Raw genomic sequence first — 17,579 nt, forward strand, 5'->3', positions numbered from 1 at the left:
TTTCTGAAATGTGCAATCGAATGCAATATAAAGTAATACAAATAGAGATGTGTGTTACTATGTTTCTACTGTATGTAGTCCCATGCTAGCAAGACCATTGCATGCTTAAATTAAGTAAATTTTAGGTCACTTACCGATAATAAAAAAAGTCATGTTCTTGGCACTTGTACCCCTTATGTTACTAGATTATCACGTGTATGTTACTTCCAAAATATGCATGTACTTATATATGTGTATATATATCTGGCACACATAGATACATTTTACATCCAATATTGCAGAACTTTTCGTAATTGTTTCTCCTCATCCAACTATGTAGCAATTGTGATTTAGATTTTAAGTCTTCCTCTTGTTCTCTCCGTGTTGTCCTTCTAGAGCACATATTTATTCCATTTTTGACATTTCTGTACTGTACCTTCTAGTTTCTATGTTTCTGCCGTCTCTCAGTTGCTCATTTTCACCTGCCCTTTCTGTGGCTCCTTCTGGCCTTAGAAACTTTCTTTGCTATCAATAGCCACCACTGCCCTTTATCTCTGTTCAGCTCCATAAATACCCTAGCCAGACTAGAAGTCTAGAAAGGTTCATACATCCTTATATATTTCTCAGAAAAATCTAATTTTGACCGTCTTTTCTGAAACCAAACATTAAAGTGGGTATCACCTCATAGACAACATGACCATTTCAGGTTGATAGATATAAAAGATTAGATTGTTTCTCACTGATGGCTGGTAGAAAAACTGGATATGTCAATCCACGGAAAACATATGGAGGAGAAGTACATGAATTAGACTTAAATCATGTTGCAAAGAATGTAAATAAGACTTTCTGACTTTCCTGATTCTTAACTCTCCATAAATCAGTTATACCCCCTTGCTTGTCATCATTGCCTTGGGCATCTAACTATAGATTGAGAGGAAGTTAGATCCAGAAACACAGAAGGAACTTTAGAGAAGTGGTGTGGTTTGCCTGAGAGTGCTTGTACACATACATGTGCCCCTGGGTGAGTGGGGATCTGATCAAGTTCAAAGAAAATTATTGTCTATGAATTTGGAATTACTTAACTTTAAATCTTGCAATAAAATTGCTTGGGCTTGTTCAACCCAAATGTATCTAGGATATCTTTGGCTACGACTGGTCTCACGAATATTCGATATAATGTGGGTTCACACAAACTGATCATGTATCAGCAAAATAAAATGCTGTGTAATGTATGCTTTTGCTCATAGGTATATGAATAAACTTGAATTTAAATAGTCTAATGACATGCTTTGAGTCTTCATAATTGGCTAAGATGTTGTAAAAAGTTAAATAGTGTAAGTTAATCTGTTTAGGAGTTTAGGTACTCATTGTGTAGCTTGTTTAAGTAAACTGTGAAACTATCTTTAGCATTTTTTTTCCAATTAGGTAATTAAAGATGCAATTTCTGCCTATACACAAAACATGCGAATTAACTGGGTGAGGGAGTGGCCTGGACAGACAGTGCTTTGTGTATCTCAAACCTTCTGGACAACAGAAGTACAAACAGCTATTTCAAAGGGACAAGAGGTAAGCTTCATTACCGCCCTGCCCCAGGTTTTTCAGCATTTTTTAAACAGGTACTATTGCTGGAATATACTAATTAAAAAAACAAAATAAAGACAATCCTCTCAAAAAGTCAAGGGTACTTGAACCTCAATCTTGTTACTAGATACATTTTTATACCTTCAAACATAGAATTGTAATAGAACTAAGCTTCCTAAACTCAGAAAGATTAGGAGGAAAATAGCATAATCCTCTTTCATACCTTGAGTAAAAGAGGAAGTAGGAAGACAAGGTATCGGTTAGCTTACTTTACTATTTTCATTGTTATTCTTAATGTATTGATTTTGTATAATGATTATTGATTTTTTCTAAAGTTTATTTATTTTGAGACAGAGTGGGAAAGAGAGGGGCAGAGAGAGAGTGAGAGAGAATCTAAGCTGAGAGCTCAGAGCCTGAGGCAGGGCTCAATCTCACAAACTGTGAGATCATGACCTGAGCCAAAATCAAGAGTCAGACACTTGACTGACTAAGCCACCCAGGCACCCAGTAATTATTGATACTTTGAATGCTTACTTTTAAGTATTCTATTAGGTATGTTAGCATAATAATATTAATTTGCTGTTAGTAATTAACAACAGAAACTACATTTATAGGATTTCAAGCTGGTCAAATTTCAGTTGACTGATGGACCAGTTACAATGTAGTAGTTGTGGATCTTTGTTTAGAACCATGAATTTCAAATATATATACATATATATAACTTCAAATATATAATTCAAGTATATATTACAAATATATATAATTTCAAATATATATATATGTACACACACACACATATATATATATATATATAAATAAAATTAAGTTTATTTATTTTGAGAGAGACAGAGACAGTTGAGTGGGGGGAAGGGGAGGGAGGAGAGAGAGAAAGAAAGAATCCCAAGCAGGCTACATGCCGGCAGTGCAGAGCCAGATGTGGGGCTCGAACTCACGAAACTGTGAGATCATGACCTAACTGAAACCAAGAGTTGGACACTTAACCAACTGAGCCATCCAGGTGCCCCTCAAATATATTTTGACATGGAGTTTGGTATTATTGTCTTTAACTCTAATGTACCGTTGAACACTGGTAGTGCTGAGGTTTGAGAAACTAATGTTCTCTGTAAGCAGGCGGATCCCATAGAGGATGGAGCTGAGTAACACATACTTAGCTTTGTCAAACTTAACAACAGGTCACTTATTTATTTCCTGTGGGAAGGGATGAGGGCATAGGGTAGGAAGTCAAGGTTTTCTGGAAGAACTGTCTTCATGGAACACAAGACCCTGGGGAAGGGGGGGTTCCCTAACAACCATAAGCCCTTGGAGTTACTTCTGGGGCCTCAGTTTCTAGCTGCATGTGCTTTCTTCTTCTTCTTCTTCTTCTTCTTCTTCTTCTTCTTCTTCTTGTTCTTCTTGTTCTTCTTGTTCTTCTTGTTCTTCTTGTTCTTGTTCTTCTTGTTCTTGTTCTTCTTCTTCTTCTTCTTCTTCTTCTTCTTCTTCTTCTTCTTCTCCTTCTTCTTCTTCTCCTTCTTCTTCTCCTTCGCCTCCTTCGCCTCCTCTGCCTCCTCCGCCTCCTTCTCCTCCTCCTCCTCTTTCTCCTCCTCCTCCTCCTCCTCCTCCTTCTCCTTCTTCTTCTTCTCCTTCTTCTCCTTCTTCTTCTCCTTCGCCTCCTTCGCCTCCTCTGCCTCCTCTGCCTCCTTCTCCTCCTCCTCCTCTTTCTCCTCCTCCTCCTCCTCCTCCTCCTCCTCCTCCTTCTCCTTCTTCTTCTTCTCCTTCTTCTCCTCCTTCTTCTCTCCCAGTGGACTTAGAGAATTCGTTTTCTCTTTTTCTTTTAAGCCACCACTCATTAACCTCCCCACACAGAGAGATTCCTCCATCACCAATGTAGCGTGGTGGGGCAACATGTAGCCTCCTGGATCTCCCTCCTTGCCTGCTGGCCAGCCCCCAAACCACAATACCAACTTTATCACTCGCCACTGTGGGGACTTAGTCTGCAAGGAATGAAGAAGCAAATGTGAGCAGATTAGACAAACTTGTAGGCATCTTCAAATTTCTTCAGTTTAAATGTGGTGTTTATCAAACCTCTACCCCTCTGCCAAATCCATATTTTTCTTTGATCTTACTCCAAGCAGGCTGCAACAGTGGGAATTGATATGGAGCATTAAAGTGTAAACTACAGTTTCTACTTATCTCCCAAGCATACTTTGAATCTAAAGGGACTTGCCATTTAGGTCACTCCCATTTCAATGCGTCATCTGCTCAAAACGATCTGCCTATAATTACCATATTGCATACAGATGCAAATAGGGTTTGTTGTTGGTTTTGTTTACAGCAGTATGCACTGACACTGAAATTGAGTTGCTTGTTTACTCATTTATCAGTTGATTCAGCTTTTTTTCCTGCTTATGTTACATGGCACAGATATGGAGCCATTCACAGAGAAAGCCAGAATGAGAACCTATGCTACTTGAGAGTGATTGAGCTTCATAGACTCAAGGTTCTCTAGAGCTGCAGCTTAGCAAGATTAACAAGTTACACCTCGGTTATTGTTGCTTGCCAGACTGCCCTTGTCTGTTGCATTTTATGGTGCTTTCATAGCTAAGTTTCATGATATGAAACTAGGCTTTATATGTGTCCTTAAAAATTAATTCTTTTTCATCTGCTTGTGATTACCCTGCTTCTTTCTGCCCGTGATCTGCTATCTGTGCACCTCGTCCCTGTCTGTATTTCATCCATGTTCAGTCCATTCAAGTTCTGTAGTAGCATCCTGAGGGCCTGGCACATGTTTTAGTATTCTATAATTATGAAAGTAATTATAGTACTCTATGATTTAATATTCTATAGTATTAGTACTGATTTTTTAAAATTTAACGTGTAGGTCTATCATGGGAGGCTAGCATATGTTTTAGTATTATATGTGTTGATAATTTTTCCTCCTGATTACTGTGTGGTAAACATTTGAAACTGATCGCTTTGGTTGAACAGTTAGAGACTCTTGGCAGCCTCATAGAAGACTGGACACTTCCATTGTCTGCAAACATCCCAAGTTGTCTACAGCTTGATGTTATAATAGCCCTGTGTTATCCTGTCACACTCCCAGAGGACCTGTTCAATTTATTCAGTGAATGTTGATTGTGCATCCCGTCTGTGTGAGGCATTACAGGGGCTGTAAAATGAATGAAAGAATCGCCGCTGTCACAGAGCTCGGGGTATTGCAGATACTGATGCGATTTTGAGTCACTGTATCATTGCATATGTAAAAGGATCTAGGTATGATAAAAATATTTGATTTCAGCTAGGGTTTATTTTGACAGAATAGAATAGTTGCTACCTTTAGATTCATTAGCTCACTATACAGAATGGTTTACAAGGAAGAAAATGTAACAAAAATGCTATCGATACCATGATTTTTTTTTTCTATCTAATCTGAATTCTCATTGATTCATATAAATTTTTTCCTAAAGAACTCAGTTTGTTGCAGTTTGAAGTTAAATTTTAGTTCCAGATCTGTTTTCCTAGTATAGGAAAATACATTCTGCTAGTGTATGTAGTACTAAATTCTTATGGACATATAATTTGTGCTGTCAGATTGAAAGATGAAATTTTTATTTTATGTTTTGTGTTGAACTATAGAGTGTGAGAACTGGTAAGGCTCTCAGAGACCCCACTTTTACTGATGAGAAAACTAAGATGCACTCACTGGCATCTTAACATATTTTCACTAGTTGGCTCCAAGAATTTAAACACTTATGGCTATTTATTTTTATTTATTAAAAAAAATTTTTTTAACATTGATTTAGTTTTTGAGAGTCAGAGAGAGACTGAGCACAAGCAGGGGAGGTGCAGAGAGAGGGAGACACAGAATCGAAAGCAGGCTCCAGACTCTGAGCTGCCAGCATGGAGCCTGATGCGGGGCTCGAACCCACGAACCATGAGATCATGACCCGAGGTGAAGTCGGTCGCCCAACCGACTGAGCCGCCCAGGCGCCCCAACACTTATGGCCATTTAAAAATGGCTCAGACAGAAGTTTATCTTTCACTGCTTATGAAGAGAATTAATAGCAATCGATCATGTAAATAATATGAAAGCAATAGTATTCAAGCACTTCAAACCTTTGAAAGACTGACCTCCTTAAAAATAAAGATGAAATGTTTCAAGGAAGAAAAGTGCCCCTCAGAGAAACAGTGTGCCGTCTCCAACCCTGCCCTTTAAACTTGTTCTCATTCTTGAAAATGCTCATTTTTAGTTACATCACTACCACTTACCTCGTCCTGAAGGAATGAAATACACTGGTCGGTGCCCAATGTTCATTAAATGTTATTAGAGTGGAGAAAGAAAGCACACCAGCCTTCTGGAGCGTGTTGACACTCCCTTAAGCATAGCGGTTTTCACTGATTCTAATTTGATCTTCATCATAAACCCTCTTCTCTTTTTTAACTTACTAATTAGATTTACCCACCAAAAGAGAGCCTGGTACTCAGAACTGGCATTGCTCACCATAAACTAAAATGGGAGATGTTTTGTTTATTAAGATCTTTACTTTTCAAGTGGCACACGTCCAGCTCAGAAAGCTTACACAACAGGACTAAAAGGACTTTGGGATTCAAGGAAGAGGGGTCAGAATTGGGGTCTCAGAGCATCATTGCTACTGCAGCATCTCTTCCTTTGCCTTTCCTCTCTGCTGGTCTCTGGCAGGCTTGTTCCGCCAAGTGAATGAAGGCTTGCAGTAGCTTCAGATTGGCGTACTCAGAGTCCCCCAAACCTAAAGAAAATCACTTTTTTCTCTGTGTGTAGCATTTCCTGGGAAGAACTCTGATTGGCCCTGGCTGGGTCACACATCCCCCTCCTTGCTGCCGTTGGGATAGGGCAAGGTGATGGACAGCTCACCAGAACCACAGAGCATACAGAAGGAGTGGAGATAGGAGTGGAAAGGATGTTGAGTAGACACAAACCACATATTCTTCTCTATCTGGCCAGGTTGGCCTCATTCACCTAATACTTTTGTAGTAAGAAAACTTGATTATTTTTAAATGGTGTCAAATGGGGGAAAATGTGGCAAACACTCTGTATATATGCTAGCTTGAAATGGTTTTGTTCAGAAAAATTCTGATCATGTTAATTATATCTTCTTTTCTTTCAGGCTCTTGAGCAGTACTTGGAAAAATGTAACATGCAAATTGATGACATTGTCACTTTGGTCCGTGGCAAATTGTCCAAGCAGAATCGTGTTACTCTGGGAGCTCTTGTGGTGCTGGATGTCCATGCTAGAGATGTCCTCACATCACTTGTTAAAAAACAAGTTAGCGATGACAGTGACTTCGAGTGGTTAAGTCAACTTAGGTACTATTGGCAAGTAAGTGAAATCACTGAATGTTATTACACAGCAATTTCAGCTCATAGCTTTTTAATTTGTGCTTACTTGCTCATATGGGAAATAGTAGTAGAAGATTTTTTGTTGGGGCGCCCGGGTGGCTGGCTCAGTCGGTTGAGCCTCTGCCTTCGACGCATGTCATGATCTCTTGGTTCGTAAGTTCGAGCCCTGCGTCGGGCTCTGTGTTGACAGCTCAGAGCCTGGAGCCTGCTTCGGATTCTGTGTCTCCCTCTTTCTCTGCCCCTCCCCGCTCATGCTCTATGTCTCTCTCAAAAATAAAAAATAAACATTAAAAGAAAAATATTTTTTGTTGATGGCTGACTCTACCCAAAGAAGCATTCTCCAGGCTGAGGGTTAAGGGAGGCGAAACTATATATCATCCAAACAAAAAACTATATCTTTATCTATACCCAACTCTATACCCAAATTTATAGTTACATATAAATACAGTATATGTATATATATATATATATATACACACACATTTATGGATGCTCACAAATTGAGTAATTATAAAAATGACTCATTTTAAATAAGCCATTATGCTCACAGAATCTGTAAAATGTCCAAACTAGACAGTTTAAAATTGTAATTTCAGATTTTTGACACATCTAAACAATGTAAAAACTCAGACTTTTATTTTGATTTCATCATTAAAGTTTGCTCTTGTTGGTCAGTAGAAGGCTCCAGAAACATCTGGAAGGAAGGCTTTTATCAGGATACCCAGGTGGGTGGTCATGGCAGCACAGCTGAGAATGCAGGAGGAATAAGGACAGTTAGTACAGTGGACAAAGTTAAACCTGTTGAGAGTGGGAAGAAGGAGCTGAGGATGTCTGGAGATACAGACTCAAAAGTTCTTAGCAGATTCACTTTTGTGAAAGGCTTGTAGGTATGGAGTGGGAGGAGAAAAGATACAAGAATAAGAACCCGGGAAAACCATAGGAGAAGTAGTGGGTAGGAGCTCAGTGTGGAATCATTTCAAATACCAGATCCTAGGGTGCCTGGGTAACTCAGTTGGTTAAGCATCTGACTCTTGATTTTGGCTCAGGTCATGATCTCATGGTCATGGGATTGAGCTCTGTGTGGGGCTCCCTGCTGAGGATAGAGCTTGCTTGAGATTCTCTCTCTCTCCTCATCTCTCTGCTCCTCCTCCTACTTTCTCTCTCTTCAATCAATAAGTGAATGAATGAATGCCAGATCCTTCCCTTACCAGATGTAGGACTTGGGCAAGTTACTTACTCTCTAGAAGCATCAGCTTTCTTACCCATAAAATGATGATAATGAGAATATTCAATAGTGAAGATGAATTGAACAATTGATTATAAATATAGGAGAATCAATTACCAGAGAAATTAAAAAAACAATCCTATTTATATTTGCATCAAAAAAGAATAAAATATATAAAAATAAATTCAAACAATGAGGTAAAATATTTGCATGCTGAAAACTCTAAGACATTGATGAAGGAAATTGAAGACACAAATGAATGGAAAGATACTTTATGGATTGGAAAATTAATATTGTTAAAGTATTCCTAATACCCAAAGCAATCTACAGATTCAATGTAATCCCTATCAAAATTTCAGTGGCATTTTTCACAGAAATACACAGTCTTAAAATTTGTATGCACCCACAAAAGACACAAAGCAATCTTGAAAAAGAACAAAGCTGGAGGCATCCTGCTCCATGTTTTCAAACTATATTGCAAAGCTATAGTAATCAGATCAGAATGGTATTGCCATAAAAACAGACATATGAATCTTTTTTTTTTTTTGTGAAATTTATTGACAAATTGGTTTCCATACAACACCCAGTGCTCATCCCAAAAGGTGCCCTCCTCAATACCCATCACCCACCCTCTCCTCCCTCCCACCCCTCATCAACCCTCAGTTTGTTCTCAGTTTTTAAGTCTCTTATGCTTTGGCTCTCTCCCATTCTAACCTCTTTTTTTTTTTTTTTCCTTCCCCTCCCCCATGGGTTCCTGTGAAGTTTCGCAGGATCCACATAAGAGTGAAACCATATGGTATCTGTCTTTCTCTGTATGGCTTATTTCACTTAGCATCACACTCTCCAGTTCCATCCACGTTGCTACAAAAGGCCATATTTCATTTTTTCTCATTGCCACGTAATATTCCATTGTGTATATAAACCACAATTTCTTTATCCATTCATCAGTTGATGGACATTTAGGCTCTTTCCATCATTTGGCTATTGTTGAGAGTGCTGCTATGAACATTGGGGTACAAGTGGCCCTATGCATCAGTGCTCCTGTATCCCTTGGGTAAATTCCTAGCAGTGCTATTGCTGGGTCATAGGGTAGGTCTATTTTTAATTTTCTGAGGAACCTCCACACTGCTTTCCAGAGCGGCTGCACCAATTTGCATTCCCACCAACAGTGCAAGAGGGTTCCCGTTTCTCCACATCCTCTCCAGCATCTATAGTCTCCTGATTTGTTCATTTTGGCCACTCTGACTGGCGTGAGGTGATACCTGAGTGTGGTTTTGATTTGTATTTCCCTGATAAGGAGCGACGCTGAACATCTTTTCATGTGCCTGTTGGCCATCCGGATGTCTTCTTTAGAGAAGTGTCTATTCATGTTTTCTGCCCATTTCTTCACTGGGTTATTTGTTTTTTGGGTGTGGAGTTTGGTGAGCTCTTTATAGATTTTGGATACTAGCCCTTTGTCCGATATGTCATTTGCGAATATCTTTTCCCATTCCGTTGGTTGCCTTTTAGTTTTGTTGGTTGTTTCCTTTGCTGTGCAGAAGCTTTTTATCTTCATAAGGTCCCAGTAATTCACTTTTGCTTTTAATTCCCTTGCCTTTGGGGATGTGTCGAGTAAGAGATTGCTACGGCTGAGGTCAGAGAGGTCTTTTCCTGCTTTCTCCTCTAAGGTTTTGATGGTTTCCTGTCTCACATTTAGGTCCTTTATCCATTTTGAGTTTATTTTTGTGAATGGTGTGAGAAAGTGGTCTAGTTTCAACCTTCTGCATGTTGCTGTCCAGTTCTCCCAGCACCATTTGTTAAAGAGGCTGTCTTTTTTCCATTGGATGTTCTTTCCTGCTTTGTCAAAGATGAGTTGGCCATACGTTTGTGGGTCTAGTTCTGGGGTTTCTATTCTATTCCATTGGTCTATGTGTCTGTTTTGGTGCCAATACCATGCTGTCTTGATGATGACAGCTTTGTAGTAGAGGCTAAAGTCTGGGATTGTGATGCCTCCTGCTTTGGTCTTCTTCTTCAAAATTCCTTTGGCTATTCGGGGCCTTTTGTGGTTCCATATGAATTTTAGGATTGCTTGTTCTAGTTTCGAGAAGAATGCTGGTGCAATTTTGATTGGGATTGCATTGAATGTGTAGATAGCTTTGGGTCGTATTGACATTTTGACAATATTTATTTTTCCAATCCATGAGCAGGGAATGTCTTTCCATTTCTTTAAATCTTCTTCAATTTCCTTCATAAGCTTTCTATAATTTTCAGCATACAGATCCTTTACATCTTTGGTTAGATTTATTCCTAGGTATTTTATGCTTCTTGGTGCAATTGTGAATGGGATCAGTTTCTTTATTTGTCTTTCTGTTGCTTCATTGTTAGTGTATAAGAATGCAACTGATTTCTGTACATTGATTTTGTATCCTGCAACTTTGCTGAATTCATGTATCAGTTCTAGCAGACTTTTGGTGGAGTCTATCGGATTTTCCATGTATAATATCATGCCATCTGCAAAAAGCGAAAGCTTGACTTCATCTTTGCCAATTTTGATGCCTTTGATTTCCTTTTGTTGTCTGATTGCTGATGCTAGAACTTCCAGCACTATGTTAAACAGCAGCGGTGAGAGTGGGCATCCTTGTCGTGTTCCTGATCTCAGGGAAAAAGCTCTCAGTTTTTCCCCGTTGAGGATGATGTTAGCTTGGGCTTTTCATAAATGGCTTTTATGATATTTAAGTATGTTCCTTCTATCCCGACTTTCTCAAGGGTTTTTATTAAGAAAGGGTGCTGGATTTTGTCAAGGTCTTTTCTGCATCGATTGACAGGATCATATGGTTCTTCTCTTTTTTTTTGTTAATGTGATGTATCACGTTGATTGATTTGCGAATGTTGAACCAGCCCTGCATCCCAGGAATGAATCCCACTTGATCATGGTGAATAATTCTTTTTATATGCCGTTGAATTCGATTTGCTAGTACCTTATTGAGAATTTTTGCATCCATATTCATCAGGGATATTGGCCTGTAGTTCTCTTTTTTTACTGGGTCTCTGTCCGGTTTAGGAATCAAAGTAATACTGGCTTCATAGAATGAGTCTGGAAGTTTTCCTTCCCTTTCTATTTCTTGGAATAGCTTGAGAAGGATAGGTATTATCTCTGCTTTAAACATCTGGTAGAACTCCCCTGGGAAGCCATCTGGTCCTGGACTCTTATTTTTTGGGAGATTTTTGATAACCGATTCAATTTCTTCACTGGTTATGGGTCTGTTCAAGCTTTCTATTTCCTCCTGATTGAGTTTTGGAAGAGTGTGGTTGTTCAGGAATTTGTCCATTTCTTCCAGGTTGTCCAGTTTGTTGGCATATAATTTTTCATAGTATTCCCTGATAATTGTTTGTATCTCTGAGGGATTGGTTGTAATAATTCCATTTTCATTCATGATTTTATCTATTTGGGTCATCTCCCTTTTCTTTTTGAGAAGCCTGGCTAGAGGTTTGTCAATTTTGTTTATTTTTTCAAAAAACCAACTCTTGGTTTCATTGATCTGCTCTACAGTTTTTTTACATTCTATATTGTTTATTTCTGCTCTGAACTTTATTATTTCTCTTCTTCTGCTGGGCTTAGGCTGCCTTTGCTGTTCTGCTTCTAGTTCCTTTAGGTGTGCTGTTAGATTTTGTATTTGGGATTTTTCTTGTTTCTTGAGATAGGCCTGGATTGCAATGTATTTTCCTCTCAGGACTGCCTTTGCTGCGTCCCAAAGCGTTTGGATTGTTGTATTTTCATTTTCATTTGTTTCCATATATTTTTTAATTTCTTCTCTAATTGTCTGGTTGACCCACTCATTCGTTAGTAGGGTGTTCTTTAACCTCCATGCTTTTGGAGGTTTTCCAGACTTTTTTCTGTGGTTGATTTCAAGCTTCATAGCATTGTGGTCTGAAAGTAAGCATGGTATAATTTCAATTCTTGTAAACTTATGAAGGGCTGTTTTGTGACCCAGTATATGATCTATCTTGGAGAATGTTCCATGTGCACTCGAGAAGAAAGTATATTCTGTTGCTTTGGGATGCAGAGTTCTAAATATATCTGTCAAGTCCATCTGATCCAATGTCTCATTCAGGGCCCTTGTTTCTTTATTGACCGTGTGTCTAGATGATCTATCCATTTCTGTAAGTGGGGTGTTAAAGTCCCCTGCAATTACCACATTCTTATCAATAAGGTTGCTTATGTTTATGAGTAATTGTTTTATATATTTGGGGGCTCCTGTATTCGGCGCATAGACATTTATAATTGTTAGCTCTTCCTGATGGATAGACCCTGTAACTATTATATAATGTCCTTCTTCATCTCTTGTTACAGCCTTTAATTTAAAGTCTAGTTTGTCTGATATAAGTATGGCTACTCCAGCTTTCTTTTGGCTTCCAGTCGCATGATAAATAGTTCTCCATCCCCTCACTCTCAATCTGAAGGTGTCCTCAGGTCTAAAATGAGTCTCTTGTAGACAGCAAATAGATGGGTCTTGTTTTTTTATCCATTCTGATACCCTATGTCTTTTGGTTGGCGCATTTAATCCATTTACATTCAGTGTTATTATAGAAAGATACGGGTTTAGAGTCATTGTGATGTCTGTATGTTTTATGCTTATAGTGATGTCTCTGGGACTTTGTCTCACAGGGTCCCCCTTAGGATCTCTTGTAGGGCTGGTTTAGTGGTGACAAATTCCTTCAGTTTTTGTTTGTTTGGGAAGACCTTTATCTCTCCTTCTATTCTAAATGACAGACTTGCTGGATAAAGGATTCTTGGCTGCATATTTTTTCTGTCTAGCACCCTGAAAATCTCGTGCCAATTCTTTCTGGCCTGCCAAGTTTCAAAAGAGAGATCAGTCACGAGTCTTATAGGTCTCCCTTTATATGTGAGGGCACGTTTACCCCTTGCTGCTTTCAGAATTTTCTCTTTATCCTTGTATTTTGCCAGTTTCACTATGATATGTCGTGCAGAAGATCGATTCAAGTTACGTCTGAAGGGAGTTCTCTGTGCCTCTTGGATTTCAATGCCTTTTTCCTTCCCCAGTTCAGGGAAGTTCTCAGCTATTATTTCTTCAAGTACCCCTTCAGCCCCTTTCCCTCTCTCTTCCTCCTCTGGGATACCAATGATGCGTATATTATTTCTTTTTAGTGTATCACTTAGTTCTCTAATTTTCCCCTCATACTCCTGGATTTTTTTATCTCTCTTTTTCTCAGCTTCCTCTTTTTCCATAACTTTATCTTCTAGTTCACCTATTCTCTCCTCTGCCTCTTCAAGCCGAGCTGTGGTGGTTTCCATTTTGTTATGCATTTCGTTTAAAGCGTTTTTCAGCTCCTCGTGACTGTTCCTTAGTCCCTTGATCTCTGTAGCAAGAGATTCTCTGCTGTCCTGTATACTGTTTTCAAGCCCAGAGATTAATTTTATGACTATTATTCTAATTTCACTTTCTGTTATGTTATTTAAGTCCTTTTTGATCAGCTCATTGGCTGTTGTTATTTCCTGGAGATTCTTCTGAGGGGAATTCTTCCGCTTGGTCATTTTGGATAGTCCCTGGCGTGGTGAGGACCTGCAGGGCACTTCCCCTGTGCTGTGGTGTATAACTGGAGTTGGTGGGCGGGGCCGCAGTCAGACCTGATGTCTGCCCCCAGCCCACCGCTGGGGCCACAGTCAGACTGGTGTGTGCCTTCTCTTCCCCTCTCCTAGGGGCGGGATTCACTGTGGGGTGGTGTGGCTCGTCTGGACTACTTGCACCCTGCCAGGCTTGTGATGCTGGGGATCTGGCGTATTAGCTGGGGTGGGTAGGCAAGGTGCTCGGGGGCAGGAGGGGCAGGCTTAGATCGCTTCTCCTTAGGTGATCCACTTCAGGAGGGGCCCTGTGGCAGCGGGAGGGAGTCAGATCCGCTGCCGGAGGTTTGGCTCCGCAGAAGCGCAGAGTTGGGTGTTTGCACGGAGCGAGCAAGTTCCCTGGCAGGAACCGGTTCCCTTTGGGATTTCGGCTGGGGGATGGGCGGGGGAGATGGCGCTGGCGAGCGCCTTTGTTCCCCACCAAACTGAGCTCTGTCGTCAGGGGGCTCAGCAGCTCTCCCTCCCTTTGTCCTCCAGCCTTCCCGCTTTCCGAGCAGAGCTGTTAACTTATGACCTCCCAGACGCTAAGTCGGGCTTGTTGTGGGAACACAGTCCGTCAGGCCCCTCCGCTTTTGCCAGCCAGACTCGGGGGCTCTGCTTGGCCGGCGAGCCGCCCCTCCGCCCCGGCTCCCTCCCGCCAGTCCGTGGAGCGCGCACCGCCTCGCCGCCCTTCCTACCCTCTTCCGTGGGCCTCTCGTCTGCGTTTGGCTCCGGCGACTCCGTTCTGCTAATCCTCTGGCAATTTTCTGGGTTATTTAGGCAGATGTAGATGGAATCTAAGTGATCAGCAGGACGTGCGGTGAGCCCAGCGTCCTCCTAAGCCGCCATCTTGCCGCAACTCTCCCAAATGATCCAGACATATGAATCAATGGAACAGAATAGAGCGCCCAGAAATACACCCAAACATCTATGACCAAATAATTTATGACAAAAAGCCAAGAATATGCAGTGGAGAAAGGACGTTCTATTCAATAAATAGTGTTGGGAAGACTGAATGACCATATAGGAAATAATGAAGCTGGACCACTGTCTTATACCATACACAGTAATTAACTCAAAATGGTATAAAGACGTGAATGTAAGACCTGAAATAAAAAATTCATAGAAGAAAACATAGATGGTAAGCCCTTTAAATCAGTCTTGGCAATGATTTTTTTGGCGAGAAAAAGGCAGCAAAAGCAAAAATAAACAACAAGTGGGGCTACATCAAACTGAAACGTGCTATACAGAGGAAACCATCAACAAAATGTAAAAGCAGCTTACTTAGTGGGAGAAAATACTTGCAAATCATATCTGATAAGGGGTTAACATCTAAAATATGTAAAGGACTCCTACAATTAATTCAATAGCAAAAACACAAACTATATAATTTGAAAATAGTCAAAGGATATGAATAGACATTTTTCCAAAGATGTACATATACCTAACAGGTTCATGAGAAGATGGTCGACATCATTAATCATCAGTAAAATGCAAATCAAAACTGCAATGAAATATCCTCTCACACCTAACAAAATGGCTATTAACAAAAAAGGCAAAAGAGGGACGTCTAGGTGGCTCAGTCAAGTGTGACTCTTGATTTCTGCTCAGGTTAGTATCTCAAGGTTCAGTTCCTGAGATTGACCCCTACTTTGGACAGTGCAGAACCTGCTTGGGAATCTCTCTCTGCACCTCCCCTACTCATACACACACTCTCTCTAAATAAATAGACCTTAAAAAAAGACAAAAGATAACAGACAAAAGATAACAATTGCTGGCAAGGGTGTGAAAAAAAAAAAGGAACTGTTGTATGCTGTTGGTGGGAATGTAGATTGGTGCAGCCACTATGGAAAACAGTATAGAGGTTCCTCAAAAAATAAAAAATAGAATATGACATGATCCAACAATTCCACTTCTGGGTATTATCTGAAGAAAACAAAAACACTAGAAAAGATACATGCACCCCCGTGTTTATTGAAGAATTATTTACAATAACTAAGATATAGAAACAAACCTGAATGTCCATTGACATACCAATAAAGAAGACATGATATATATGTAGAGGGGAATATTATTCAGCCAAAAAAAATGATACCTTGCCATTTGTAACAATATGGATTGACCTTGAGGACATTATGCTAAGTGAAATAGGTCAGAAAAAGACGTACAATACAGTCTCACTTAAATGTGCAGTCTAAAACTAAACTCATAGATTGGTGGTGAGCAGATTAGTGGTTGCCAGAGGCTGGGGACGGGAAAGTGGGAGAAATGGGTGAAAGGAGTCAAAAAGTGCAAACTTCTAGTTATAAATAAGCCATGGGGTTGTAATACACAGTATTTTACTATAGTTAATAGTACTGTACTACATATTTAAAAATTACTAAATCTTAAAATTTTCCTTACAAGAAAATTTTACTTATGTATGATGATAGATCTTAACTGGACTTACTGTGATTATTTTACAGTAAACACAAATACTGAGTAATTATGTTTATACTCGAAACTAATATTGTATGCCAACTATACCTTAATTTTAAAAAGCCTTGGCAAGTAAAAAGAAAAGAATATGTAGGAAAAATAAGGAACAAATACGTTTTTCATAGATATCTACGGAAAAAATGGAAGCCAGGGGCTTCAGTTACTTATCTAAGAAAATCAGACATTTAGTTCTTTGAATTTAATGATGTCTGAAAAGTGAATTTTATTTATTTATTTATTTATTTATTTATTTATTTATTTATTTATTTATACTTAATTAATTTTTTTAATTTATCCAAGTTAGTTAGCATTTAGTGCAACAAAGATTTCAGGAGTAGATTCTTTAATGCCCCTTACCCATTTAGCTCACCCCCACCCCCACAACCTCTCCAGTAACCCTCTGTTTGTTCTCCATATTTAAGAGTCTCTTATGTTTTGTCCCCCACCCTGTTTTATATTATTTTTGCTTCCCTTCCATTATGTTCATCTGTTTTGTATCTTAAATTCCTCATATGAGTGAAGTCATATGATATTCGTCTTCCTCTGACTAATTTTGCTTAGCATAATACCCTCTAGTTCATCCATGTAGTTACAAATGGCAAGATTTCATTCTTTTTGGTTGCCAAGTAATACTCTATTGTGTATACATATACCACATCTTCTTTATCCACTCATCCTTTGATGGACGTTGGGGCTCTTTCCATACTTTGGCTACTGTTGACAGTGCTGCTGTAAACATCAGGGTGCATGTGCCCCTTCGAAACAGCATACCTGTATCCCTTGGATAAATACTGGTAGTGTAATTGCTGGGTTGTGGGGTAGTTCTATTTTTTATTTTTTAAGGAAACTCCGTACTGTTTTCCAGAGTGGCTGCACCAGTTTGCATTCTTACCAGCAGTGCAAGAGAGATCCTTTCTCTGCACCCTTGCCAACATCTGTTGTTGCCTGAGTTGTTAATGTTAGCCATTCTGACAGGTGTGAGGTGGTATCTTATTCTGGTTTTGATTTGTATTTCCCTGATGATGAGTGATGTTGAGCAGTTTTTCATGTGTTGGTTGGCCATCTGGATGTCTTCTTTGAAGATGTGTCTGTTCATGTCTTTTGCCCATTTCTTCACTGGATTATTTGTTTTTTGGGTGTTTGTTTGATAAGTTCTTTATAGATTTTGGACACTAACCCTTTATCTGATATGTCGTCTGTAAATAAATATCTTCTCCCATTCCATCGGTTGCCTTTTAGTTTTGCTGATTGTTTCCTTTGCTGTGCAGAGCTTTTTATTTTGATGAGGTCCCAATAGTTCATTTTTGCTTTTGTTTCCCTGGCCTCTGGAGATGTGTTGAATA

General features: G+C 39.5%; 1 protein-coding gene across 6 annotated transcripts in view; it reads left to right on the forward strand.

Moving 5' to 3' along the window:
- The window catches only part of DNAH7 (dynein axonemal heavy chain 7), a 276,184-nt gene that overhangs the window by 85,499 nt on the left and 173,106 nt on the right, over window positions 1–17,579 (forward strand). For all 6 annotated transcript variants that reach the window (XM_047873404.1, XM_047873407.1, XM_047873406.1 and 3 more), the window contains 2 exons: window positions 1,405–1,545; window positions 6,702–6,914. In XM_047873404.1, the coding sequence (XP_047729360.1) occupies window positions 1,405–1,545; window positions 6,702–6,914 (354 nt within the window). The remainder of the gene's footprint in view (window positions 1–1,404; window positions 1,546–6,701; window positions 6,915–17,579) is intronic.

The sequence above is a fragment of the Prionailurus viverrinus genome, chromosome C1, assembly GCF_022837055.1.
Source record: "Prionailurus viverrinus isolate Anna chromosome C1, UM_Priviv_1.0, whole genome shotgun sequence".
In the NCBI taxonomy this organism is placed as follows: Eukaryota; Metazoa; Chordata; class Mammalia; order Carnivora; family Felidae; genus Prionailurus; species Prionailurus viverrinus.